At 41.9% G+C, this 13722-nt stretch overlaps 1 protein-coding gene across 3 annotated transcripts in view; it reads right to left on the bottom strand.

Annotated features, from left to right (window-relative positions):
• LOC122669986 (magnesium transporter MRS2-F-like) overlaps positions 1-13722 on the bottom strand; it is a 41785-nt gene that overhangs the window by 22280 nt on the left and 5783 nt on the right. For 2 of the 3 annotated variants that reach the window (XM_043866911.1, XM_043866910.1), the window contains exons 2-3: positions 13485-13613; positions 6436-6587 (exon numbers count right to left, since the gene is read on the bottom strand). In XM_043866911.1, coding sequence (XP_043722846.1) covers positions 6436-6587; positions 13485-13613 — 281 coding nt within the window. The remainder of the gene's footprint in view (positions 1-6435; positions 6588-13484; positions 13614-13722) is intronic. The other variant, XM_043866912.1, reaches the window with a different exon arrangement.

A 13722-nucleotide genomic window follows, 5' to 3' on the forward strand; every position in this document is an offset into this window, starting at 1 on the left:
CTTCTACAAGATGGATGAGCTGGTGGGAGACAAGTCCTCAATTTGCATCCGGGGATGTATTGTGGGATATGCAGGGTAGATCTCGTTTCAGATTTGTAAACCTTTGATTTATCTTCTTCCTTGCTGATGGCATTGCCGAAGGTGATGATTGTAAGATAAATTTTGGTAGGCTAGGAGTTCTCTGCTGATGGCATTGCCGAAGGTGGAGATCCTTGCCTCTGTTCTTTTGTTTTTATCCCTTGATGGGATCTCCTTGTATTCTTTATTCTTTTCCTTTTAACATAAATCCTTGCTGATCTTTAGCCAAAAAAAAAAGTCTCTTCTTGAACGTAAGAGAAACATACCTATCATGTCTCATCATTCTCTGGAGACTAATTTCCAATTTAAGTCTTCTTCATGGTTAGATGGAAAGTTTGCTAGAAAGTGGAAGATTTCAAGCTCATAAAGTGCCTTGCTGTAGTTGAGTTTTAGATTAGGTAAACAAGTAATAGAAGAGGAAGAAGATGAAGAAGGAAGAAGAAGAGAGAAGGAGACGTTTGGAGGGAAGAGAAAGAGAAGGAGAATGTTTGAGTTGTAATTGTCGTGTGTGAGAGTGATCTCTCCACCCCTATATTGCTTCACTTAATAGAAATACAGAATTACATACACCTCCCTAAGGAGGTAAAGTGTAAAAAAGGTAAAAAGATAGAAATTACATATTAGAGCAACTAGTCAACAGGCTAGTTCCCAAACTACCCTTAGAACATAACTTCTAATAACTCTAACACTCCCCCTCAAGCTGGTGAATATATATCATGCATTCCCAGCTTGCTTAAGAGAGTACTAAACTGAGGAAAAACAAGAACCTTGGTGAAGATGTCGGCCAGCTGATCACCAGTTTGTACAAATGGAGTACAAATGTAGCCAGAGTCTATCTTCTCCTTGATGAAGTGTCTATCAACCACAATGTGCTTAGTTTGGTCATGTTGGACTGGATTGTGGGCAATACTGATGGCAGCCTTGTTGTCACAGTAGAGTCTCATAGGGCCCTCAGTATCAAGTCCCAGTTCCTGAGCAAGTCTCTTCAGCCATATGAGTTCACAAACACCATGAGCCATGGCTCGAAATTCTACCTCTACACTGGATCTGGCTACAACATGTTGTTTTTTGCTTCTCCATATAACCAAGTTACTCCCACAAAGGTACAATAACCGGAGGTAGATCTCCTGTCTATAATGGAGCCAGCCCAATCAGCATCAGTGAAGCCCTCCACTCTCAAGTGATTGTGCCTGGCATACAACAGTCCTTTCCCCGGAGAAGACTTTAAATACCTAAGAATGCGAAACACAGCATCCAAATGGCCACTCTTGGGAGCATGCATGAATTGGCTCACAACTCCCACTGCATAGGAGATATCTGGGTGTGTCATAGCAAGATAGATAAGCTTCCCCACTAGTCTTTGGTACTTTCCCACATCAACCAAAGGAGAACCGCAATCTTCTCCCAGTTTATGATTCTGCTCAATGGGAGAATTTGCTGGTTTGCAGCCTAACATCCCTGTCTCTGTCAACAAATCAAGAACAAACTTCCGTTGACATATGTTAATTCCTTTCTTGGTCCTTGATACTTCAATTCCTAAGAAGTACTTCAAGGGGCCTAGATCTTTGATCTCAAACTGCTGTGCCAGGTAGTTTTTCAGTTTACCTATCTCGGCTATATCATCCCCTGTGACCACAATGTCATCAACAGACAATGAGGGCTGTGATGGTACCATTGCCCCGCTTGGTAAAGAGAGTGTGATCAGCTTGACTCTGGGAATACCCATTCTTCGGAATAGCCTGTCGGAAGCTTTCAAACCATGCCTTTGGTGACTGTTTGAGACCATATAGTGCCTTCTTGAGGAGGCACACCTTCCCTTCAGCTGAAGGCATTTTGAAGCCTGGAGGGGTTTGCATGTACACTTCTTCTTCCAAGTCACCGTGGAGAAAAGCATTCTTCACATCCAACTGATATAATGGCCAATCATTATTGGCAGCCAAAGATAAGAGGACTCTTATAGAATTGTGCTTGGCCACAGGTGCGAATGTCTCCTGATAGTCAATCCCATAGACTTGACTGTACCCCTTGGCAACCAACCTTGCTTTATATCTTTCAATACTGCCATTAGATTTATACTTGATTGTATAGACCCATCTGCAGCCAACTGGGACACGTCCCTTAGGAAGATCCACCAATTGCCAAGTACCATTCTTCTCAAGGGCCATCATCTCCTCAGACATAGCTTGCCTCCACTTTGGGTCAGACATAGCATCAGTAACATTCCTGGGAATAGAAGTTGTAGAGAGAGCAGTAATAAAGGCAATACTTAAGGGAGAAAGAGCACCATAGGAAACAAACTGGGCTATAGGATTAGTACAAACTCTTTTCCCCTTTCTAACAGCAATAGGAAGATCTAAGTTAGATGGAGAAGAAGGGATATCACCTGATTGAGAAGGATGAAGCTCAAGATGTGGATCTGGATCCAAAGAGGACTCTTGGTAGGTCTGCTTTCTTTGGTTATGTATGCCTTCACCCTTTTTGTATGTAATGTGGTAATCCTTCTCCTTACTAGGACCACTTTCAACCACCAATTCTGTATTCACATTGGATTGATCACCAGTATTAACCACCTCCACAGTCTTGTGCGTACCAATGTCAAACATAAAAGGAGAGATAGAGAGAGGAGAATGAAGGAAATCAGCAGCCTGTTCACTTCCATACTTCTCCCCCTGAAGAGGATGCTGAGAAGGGGCAAAGAAAGGAACAGATTCAAGGAAGGTGACATCCTTGGAGATAAGACACCAACGAGAAGAAGGGTGGTAGCACTTGTAACCCTTGGTAGTAGAAGAGTACCCAAGGAAGAGACACTTGAGGGCTTTGGGATCAAGCTTAGTGCGTGCAGATTTGTTTACATGCACATAACAAACGCAACCAAAGACTTTAGGGGGAAGAGAAAATGCAGAAACCTTGGGAGATAAGATGTCCAAGGGAGAGCTAAAACCAAGAAGCTTAGTAGGCATGCGATTGATGAGAAAAGAGGCAGTGAGAGAGCAGCAGACCAAAAGGTCTTGGGGACATGCATACCAAACAAGAGACTACGGGTGACCTCCAATAAATGGCGGTTCTTCCTCTCAGCAACCCCATTTTGTTGGGGTGTGTCAACACACGCTAGCTGATGGAGAATGCCATGATCAGTAAAGAAGGCTTGGAGGCCACCAAACATGTATTCCCCCCCTTTATCAGATCGAACAACTTTTATCCGAGTGTCAAACTAAGTAAGAATCATCTGATAGAATGTTTTAAATGCATCACAAACATCACTTTAATGTTTCATAAGAACTGTCCAAGTAGCACGAGAAAAATCATCAACAAAGGACACAAAGTATCGATAACCAAATAAAGAGGTAGTAAGGGAGGGTCCCCAAACATCAGTATGTACAATATGGAAAGAAGCAGCAGTTTTATTACCATGATATGGATAAGAAGAACGACAATGTTTGGCAAACATACATGGTTCACAGTGAAAAACATGAGAAGAAGCAACAGAAGAAAATAAGTGAGGTAACTGTTTCCTCATTACAACAAAAGATGGATGGCCAAGACGACAATGCAATAACATAACAGACTCTACAAAGCTACTATCAGTACTTCCACACACAAAAGACTGAGCTGTGGTAACAGAAGGGTCAAAAAGGTAAAGGCCTTGCTCTTCACGTCCACTACCAATAATCCTCTTCGTCACCAAATCCTGAAAAAGACAGTGAGAAGGGAAAAATGTGACACAGCAGTTCAAAGATTTAGTCAGGTGACTCACAGATAAAAGATTAACTGCAAGATTAGGGACATGAAGAACTAAAGTAAGAGAAATAGAAGAGGTGACAGGAATGCTACCCTTACCAGATATGGAGGATAGGGAGCCATCAGCTATCCTAACCTTATCCTTACCAGAGCAAATGGTATAGGTATCATAATTATAGGACGTACCAGTCATGTGGTCAGTGGCACCAGAGTCAATGACCCAAGACTGGGCTGCAGTAGGGACTGAGGTGGAGACCTATAAGGCTGAGGATGATGAGGAGCTGGCCGCAGTAGGTGAAGGAGATGTGTTGAGCTATGACATGACCCTGCGGACCACTGTATCCATGAAGAGGGAGTCATCCTGTGTAGTATTTGCCTCTGTCATCACTGAATGAGCTCGAGCTCCCCCTCTACGGCCACCACGACTCCGTGTGCCAGGAGGACGGCCATGAAGAGACCAACACCTATCCTTGGTATGGCCAGTTCTCCCACAATGATCACATTTAAACCTGTCTCTACCAACTCCACTGGCACTAACAGTCTCCACTGTGTTGGCTACCTCACGGTTAGGCCCTGGGCCTCTACCACCTCCACGGGTGTCTCTAGAAGAACTAGAATGGAGAGCTGATCTCTCAAGAGAGGATACAAGAGCTGGTTCCATAGCAACACGCCGAGTCTCCTCACTCTGTAAGTAACTACACACCTCACTAAGAGATGGAAAGGGAGATTGGCCTAAGATCTGAAGCTTGATGGGCTCATAGTCAGGGTTCAGACCACCAAGTAGAGAGAAGACACACTCTTTTTCAAGAGTCTGGTATACCTTAGCTTCATCCTCTGGATCCTTCAGGTGGAGATCCCTGTAGTGGTCATATTCTTCCAACAGGGTAAGAAAGGCATTGTAGTATTCAGAAATTGTCTTGTCACCCTGCCTCATGGAGTTAATCTTCTGGTGAAGCTGATAGACCTTAGCAGAGTCACCCACTCTATCAAAAGTTTGGGAAACACTGTCCCAGATTGCCTGGGCAGTTTCCTTTCGGATAAATCTTCGTCCAATCTCAGGAGTCATGGAGAAGATTAACCATGTCATGACTGTAGAATTGTCGGCCTCCCATTGATCATTGGCAGGTGACCCAGGCTCTGGAGCTGTAATGGTGCCTGTAATGTATCCCAATTTTCTTTTACTCTTGAGTGACAACCTCACAAAGTGTGACCAGTCCAAGTAATTGGTACCATCAAGCTTCACAAAGGAGATCTGGGTAGTTATGTTCTCATAAACAAAAGGAGGAGGTGTGGGAAGGGGCTGTGAAGCAGCCGAACCAACCCCAGATGTAGGCGTATCAACCATATTATATGGGAAAGAGCACTTGACCATAAAACAGATAACAAGCAGCAGTTGGGGAGTACACACTCAACCCAAATAGAAGAGTCCAATACCAAACAGAAAGTCCAGCAAGGAAAAAACACAGATATAGGCTGGTCCTTAACACTTTCCATGAAGTAATACAAGCTTAAAAAAGGTCCAAGATCTCAAACAAGGTGGCCATTATCATTCTTCAACCAAGAAATCAGCATAGGGCAGCCCAAATACAAAAAACACAGAGGAAGTGCAGTTTCGGTTTACCTGGGCAGAACAGAGATTCCATAAAAAACTGAGATAGTTCCAATAGAAACTTCAAGCTGCAAGGAGGGACTTAAGGGGCCTGATAAGCACTCTTGGGCGATTCCAAAGAGCCATTCCAAGGCTGAAACACATCTGAAATGAGAGAGAAACAGAAGCTGCAACTTCTGGCTGGCGGAAATTTCTGTGGTAGCTGTAAGAGCTACAAAGACATAAGGGAGCTGCAGCTGAGTTCAAACAGCAGCTTCAACTACACCAATAGGTCAAATCGAACCTATTCCATGCTCTTTCAGCAATCTTCTACATAGGGATCTTCTCCTTGAACCCCTTTGTATCCTAGGGTTTCAAAGAGAAGAAAAAGAATAGGAGAGAGGAGCTAGAACACGACTCTCAAACCTGCTCTGATACCAAGTTGAGTTTTAGATTAGGTAAACAAGTAATAGAAGAGGAAGAAGATGGAGAAGGGAGAAGAAGAGAGAAGGAGACGTTTGGAGGGAAGAGAAAGAGAAGGAGAATGTTTGAGTTGTAATTGTCGTGTGTGAGAGTGATCTCTCCACACCCATATTGCTTTACTTAATAGAAATACAGAATTACATACACCTCCCTAAGGAGGTAAAGTGTAAAAAAGGTAAAAAGATAGAAATTACATATTAGAGCAACTAGTCAACAGGCTAGTTCCCAAACTACTCTTAGAACATAACTTCTAATAACTCTAACAGTTGTAAGCTAGTGCAACAGTTCATAATCCATAATGGATCTCAATAGACAATTCTACTGCAAAACTAGATGATTAAGCATTTAAGCTAATGCTGAAAATCTGTATTGAAAATTTTTCATGTTGCACATCGAAAGAATAAATGTGCACAGTACCAATACATTATGGATGTCATAACAGGTACAACTCCAAAACACAATTTAAATCACATAATCATGTAAAAGTAAACACTTTTTTTTGGTAGGAAGTAAAAAATTAACACACAAAATTAAAATTGTGGACTGACCTTTCATCATCTAAATCAAATACATCATTATCTTTCTCTGTTTCTTCTTTTGATGCATCTTCTTCAACTTGTAGATCGAAGAGCTTATCTGTCAAATACATTTCACCCATGTCCATGTCATCATCCAATAAATTTTCAAGTTCATCTCTCACCTGAAAAGATGAGATGATAAGAAGATTAGAGAACTAAGAAACCAGTACACCTTAAGTATAGGGTATGTATTGAAACTTGTCTCGGGCAGTGGTATGATGGTAATAACATCACAAATCGCCATTTTTTCTGTTTAGGAAGGACCCATTTTACCATCACGACCAACTACAACAACAGTGGCATACTGTATAATTATGGACATAATATATGTATCAATAGTTATTGCTTCTAGTAGACCAACTTTATAGGTCCAATAATTTGTTCAGTCATCTAGAGTCCCCGTGTGAGCATAAATAATGCAAATCATCTGACATGGCTTGCCATGTAGCCCTTGGCCCTAAGAGCTGGTAGGAAAGCATCACAAGAGGTAGTTACCAATCAAATGCTCACACTGACAGGTTGGATCCTACACTAAATTGCAACCACTGCGCCAAAACTATACAAGGGGGAAGATTTTTCTGTTTGGCAGGACAAGAAGGTGGGTAATGTAGAATAGCTAGGCTGCAACCAATGCTACAGGAGGATCGTAAACTTTTCAATGAAGAGCAGCATCCACAGGGTATTTGATTTCTTCAATCAGCAACTATGAAATCTTCTATTGAATTAATAAATCTCATGGAAGAAAAACTCGACCGAAACCTGTCGAAACAGGTTTCCGAGACGAGTTGAAGGGGAATTTTATAAAATCCCTGGATTCGACCGGGTTTTGATGGTTTCGACCAGTTTCGACTGGTTTCGACCATATTTCGGTGGTTTCGACACATATGCCCATCGAAACTAGGGGAAACTTGGCTCGAAACTAGGACAGACAGGTATTTATGCCACAAACTGCCAGAAACCAGAACAGACACTTAGTTATGTGTTGAAGTATGTACGGGGTATTCTGGTCTTTTTCCTGTCTTTATTTCATGTACAGCCATGTCGGCTATGTTAGGGACAATTCTGTCCATGTATTTTGTATCTCTTATTATAAATATATGGCTTGGGGTCTACCTTAGACCATCGAAGCATTATTCTCTAATTCTAAACTCTCTCAACATGGTATCAGAGCAGGCAGGGGTCACGGTATCGAGTCCCTCTGGCAGTGGGCAGGTGTTGAATTATTTATCCACCCGTGTCCCCCTTTGGATAGTCCGCCGTGTTAGAGCTCCTATTTGATATACATATTGTTTCTTCCCTTTCCTACAAGGTCAGCCTTTCAGAGGAAGCGGTTTCTACATTATATCTAATATCATTTAATTTTCAACTTTCTAATGCTGGGTTTTTTCTCAAATCTAAATTTTTTATAAATCTTAATATGATAAAACACTGCTAAAACCCAAAAGTGCAGTAAAATATTCATTTGTTTTGATGTCCAAAAAAATATTTTCATTCAGAGCGATTTTGACAGCATTCGCGCACACCAAATTAAGTTTTATCGGTACATAACTCCTTCAATATAAATCAGATTTAAGCAAACTTGGACTTGTTGGAAAGCTATCAAAACAAAGCTTTCTAACAAACCCAAGATTGCTTAAATCTCATTTATGGCATCGGAAGCTCCAAAGGTGTCCCAAGGGTGGGCGCAACCCTAAACCAGGCAATACTCGTTCCCAGGCCAATCTTTCTGATGCTTCCGATGTTGTCACTGCTCTTGCTGCCCCGGCTCCTTTCTCTTTGGATCAAATGGCTGTCATCCATAAATTGGTGACACAACTGACTACTAGCTCCTCTCATCCTCCTATCTCCAACCTTGCCTTGTCAGGTACTTTTCATGTTTCCTCGCCGAGTCTTTTGTGGTTAATTGACTCTGGGGCTACTAATCACATGACTAGCAACTTAGAGGTCTTCCATACCTACTCTCCGTGTTCTGGACGGGATAAGGTACGTGTGGCCGATGGTTCTATGTCCCCCTCTCGGGTAAACGTTCGGTGTCTTGTAGTTCCCATCCCTCTCTTTCTTCTATTTTGCATGTCCCCAAGTTATGTGCTAATCTATTATCTATTTATCGTTTAACCAATGGGTTAAATTGTTTGGTTTGCTTTTATTCAACTCATTACTTGTTTCAGGATCTAGTAACGGGCACAACGATTGGGTATGGTCGGGTCCGTGATGGTCTCTATTACTTGGAATCTACACCAACTGCTCCAGCTCCCTCATCTTCTCATACCCTACATTCTGATAGTGCCCTGACCAAGCTACTACATTTGCAACGTCGCTTAGGACATCCCTCTTTTCATGTTTTACATTCTATGTTTCTAGATTTAGTTAAACATTGTGGTTTGGAACAGCTTAATTGTGAGATCTGTGAATTTTCTATGCACACTCGAAACTCTTATTTTATTAGTGATAGTAATAGTAATGTTCCTTTTTTCATTATTCATTCTGATATTTGAGGTCATGGTTTTCGGTGGTTCATTACTTTTATTGATAATTGCACACGCCTCACATGGGTTTATCTTCTCCACAATAAGTCTGATGCATTTTCTTGTTTTCAATCGTTTCATGCCATGCTTCGGAGTCAATTTAATGCTTTTGTCAAGGTCCTACGCAGTGATAATGGCACTGAATACCTTGACCATGCCTTTCAGGAGTACCTTTCTTCCCATGGCATTCTCTCCCAAACTTCCTGTGTTAGGACCCTTGAACAAAACGGCATCCTTGAAAGGAAAAATCGGCATTTCCTGGATGTGGTGCCTTGATGTTTACCACTACTGTCCAGAAGACATATTGGGGAGATGCTGTCCTCACTACTGCCTAACCTCATTAATCGGCTTCCCTCCAATGTCCTTAACTTTAAGATACCTCTATCCTTTCTCCCTGACCCTGCTATTGCCACTTCTCTTCCTCCCAAAATATTTGGGTGTGTTTGTTTTGCCCACAACTCGTCCCCTTCTCGATCTAAGTTGGATCCCCGTGCTCTTCGGTGTGTTTTCCTTGGTTACTCGGCCTCTCAAAAGGGTTATAAGTGTTATCACCCTCCTTCTCGTCGTCTCTATATAACCATGGATGTCACCTTCCACAAGTCGGAACCCTAATTCACGACAACTCTTCAGGGGGAGAGTCTTGAAGAAGAGCAATCGTGTCTTGTTCCTCCTATGGTTATTGACAATTTTCCGGTAACTAATATTACAGTTCAGGGGGAGCCCACAATTAACAGTGACAATGAGAAAGTAATTGATCCTACCCCCTTGGAAGTAATAACTTACACTCAGAGTAGATCCAAGAACAAGGGAACCATGAAAGACCAACCATTACCCACTGTGGCGCCTCCTCCAGATTCGCCCTCTTCATCAGGTAATATCTCTCCTATTTTTGATAGTATACCTAGCTTAGATAACTCCTTGCTTGATGATCGTCCCATTGTCATTCAAAAATGTGTTGGCTCTTGCACACAATACCCTATCTCTCATTTTGTATCTTATGAGTCTTCATCACCTTCCCATCTTGCCTTTGTTTCCTCCTTGTCTTCTGTGTCTATTCCACAAGATTGGAAGGAAGCCATTAAAGATCCGAAGTAGAAGGTTGCCATGATAGAAGAAATGCAAGCGTTGGACAAGAATGGCACATGGGAACTTGTCCCTCGCCCAAAAAGGAAAAAATTAGTTGGATGCAAATGGATGTTTACAGTCAAGCAAAAGGCAGATGGTACTGTTGAGAAGTACAAGGCTCGTCTAGTTGCTAAGGGCTTTACCCAAACCTACAGGATAGATTACCAAAAAACTTTTGTGCCCGTGGCAAAAATGAACTCAGTCAAAGCTTTGTTGTCCTGTTCTGCCAATCTGGGATGGGACCTACAACAACTAGATGTCAAGAATGCCTTCTTTAATGGAGATCTTGAAGAAGAGGTCTATATGGATTTGCCTCCCGGATTTATTACACCTCCACGGCTGGCCGAGTATGCAGGTTATAGAAATCCCTTTATGGACTCAAGCAATCCCTTAGGGTTTGGTTTAGCGGGTTTTTGAAAGCCATAAAGAAATTTGGGTACCCAAAGCCAAGTTGATTATACATTATTTGTGAAATGGATTAGTTCCCAAATCACAGCTCTTATTGTGTATGTAGATGACATCGTGATCACTAGGAACAATGATACTGAGCTCTCTTACCTAAAAAATCTGTTGGCCACTGAGTTTGAATCCAAAGATCTAGGACCTCTCCGGTATTTTCTTGGGATTGAAGTTACAAGGTCCGACAAAGGGATTTTCATTTCCCAACGAAAATACGTCCTGGCCCTCCTTAGTGAGACAAGTATGCATGGTTGTAAACCTATTGATTCCCATATTGAGGTTAACCATCAGCTATGTAGTGTAGTGGGTGATCCAATTAACAGAGAGTAGTACCAGGGACTTGTTGGTCGGTTGATCTATTTGTCCCAAACCAGACCTGACATTGCCTAGGATGTGGGCATTGTTAGCCAGTTTCTCCATGACCCAAGGACAACCTACCTAGATGTAGTGCACTGAATTTTGAGGTACCTGAAGTCTGCCCCTGGGAAAGGAGTTCTCTTTTCCAACAATGAGAACCTGAGGCTAGAGGCTTTTACTGATGTCGATTGGGCTGATCCATTGATGATAGGAGGCCTACCTTTGGCTATTGTTCATTCCTTGGAGGTAACCTGATGCAGATAAGTCACATAATGGGCTTATTTTATTGGAAATAAGCCTTAGGTGGGGTTATGTATGCATCGACCCTTTGATTCCATGTGTTTTCATTGTAATGGACCACTTTAATGGGCCTAAAATGTGGGTACAAGGAAGGCATACCGAATTAGGCTTAGTAGTAGCTCATTTTCATATTTCCTAGGTTTATTTAAGAGTCTTTTCATGTTTTTAGGTAGAGGTCTAATAGTCACTAGAGTATCTCCTAGTTTTTGGTATTTGTCGTTTAGAATTCCAAGAGTTAGTTAATTTTCTTGGTTTATGTTTCCTATGTATTAGGGTGGGGTTCAATGTTTTGGGTTTAGTTCTCTGAGGTATCTTTGTTTAGGATTTATTATCTATGTATGGGGAATTCCAAAAGGGGGTTTGGAATTCTAAGGGTTTCTTTTTATTTTGTTGTATTCAAGGTTTTTACCTCTATATAATGCATGCCTTGGCTGCTCTCAAAGGCAACCCAGAATTTCGAAAACAAATTTCCTCTTTTGAGAACCCTTGTGAGAAACAAGAGCTGTGAGACTCAGCAACCAAGGTGGGACTCCTACGGCTGGTAGACTGGTGGGACTCCAGCTCTACAATCTAGCTATCCAATTTCATACCTACCTATTCTCTTCCAGATTCGATCTTGGCTTGCTTACCCTCTCGGGTTTGCATCATAACCTGGTCACATGGAGCAATAAGAAACAGCCCATTGTATCACAATCCAGTGCAGAAGCAGAATATCATGCTATGGCTCAGGGCATTGTGAACATTTGCAAACTGATGTGGCTTAAAGGGTTGTTGAGTGATCTGGGTGTTATCTCTGAAGCTCCCATGCATCTCTATTGTGACAATAAAGCTACTATCAGCATTACCCATAACCCTGTTCAGCATGACAGGACAAAGCACATTGAGTTCGATCGGCACTTCATCAAAGAAAAGTTAGAACAAGGCCTTATCTGTATTCCTTTTGTCAGTTCTGTTAATAAGCTGTTGATGTGTTCACAAAGGGGTTAAATTGTAAAGTGTTTCACTCACTGGTCTCCAAGTTCGGCATGTATGATATATTTGCACCAACTTGAGGAGGAGTATTGAGATCCGTGGGATTAGCAATTTATCACTTTACATTAGGGTTTTATATTATTTTCCTTTTTCCCCTTTTTACCCTCTTGGGTTGTAATCCCATTATAAATAAAGAGGACCTCTGTCATTAGTGACAAGTCAAATCATTCTCTCAACTCTGATTCCAAACTATATACTCTATTAAACTGCTGGCCGACACGCTATCCAAACCCGGAAATTGGAAATTATAATCTCCACACAATCTGGACTGAGCTGCCTTATGATGCTCCATCAAACCAAAATAACCCGCCACATATGCAGACCAGGCTGTCTCCCACAGTAGTTGAATCCCACAATGGTACTGGGCTGGTTTTGGGGCCTTCTGCCTGTGGCTACACATGGACCTTTGATCTACATCAGACGACTTTGCAGGACACCCAGTCGGTGCAATGCTGTGCTGGCAATGCAATCCTAAGACTGATGACAGTGTTCAGCTCACATGGAATGAAAGGGAAGCACAAACAGATCTGTTCAGAGAAAAATTAGCCCACTGGTTCATGACAGCTTTCTGGAAACATGTTCCTACTAGAAGCTCTGAAAAACTCTTTTCTAATTAAGATGTCACAGGCCTCTCTCCTAATCGCTAATCCTATATGGCTATATATTAATCTCTCCTTTGGAAGTGGGAGAGCATGTTTTCACGAGTTTTGAGCAATCCCTTCTTCAGTACCAAACACTCATCTCTTATGATACCCTGAACCTGTCCCAGCCAATAAATTGCCACCCTATCTGTGGTACTAGCTACCATTCCTGTTATAAAACTCTGCAGAACATAAGGCTTTATATTTTCTGGTATCATCTTCTAACAAGGTAAATAATATTAAACATAAGGGAAAAAGAACACTAACTGCGAACATGCGGCGCGCTGCCCCTGCACCCAGACACAGGGGCGCATGAAATGACCGTCGCACCCCCATGGAAAGGCAGAAATTCCCGGGGGCACGGCGGTCATTTCACACGCCCCTGTGTCTGGGCTCAGGGGCAGCGCACCGCAAGTGCCCAGGTAACGTTCGCTTTCCCTAAACATAATTTTAAGTGCAGAAAGAAACTATAAAACTATATACTGAAACGCAGAGTGCATATTGCTAATCATTCATGACCAAATTAATCTAAGCTGCATGATATATTGAGTATTGATCATAAGAGGATATTCATTCGCACCTTCTGAACACGCCCAAATAATGCAACTAGACGACTCTTTATATGTCTAGCACGTTGGAGATTGTGTGTGCTGGTTTTAGAGGTCAATTCATCTAAAGCTGGATATGCCTCTTGCTCCAATGTGGAGGTCTGTCATAATAAATAGAGTAATAAGCAGTTTAATGTGAAAGGCAATTTTCATCAAATATATAAAGACAAAAATAAAATATACATAAAAATACAAAATAATGAAGAACCT

This window comes from Telopea speciosissima, chromosome 7, assembly GCF_018873765.1.
Source record: "Telopea speciosissima isolate NSW1024214 ecotype Mountain lineage chromosome 7, Tspe_v1, whole genome shotgun sequence".
In the NCBI taxonomy this organism is placed as follows: domain Eukaryota; kingdom Viridiplantae; phylum Streptophyta; class Magnoliopsida; order Proteales; family Proteaceae; genus Telopea; species Telopea speciosissima.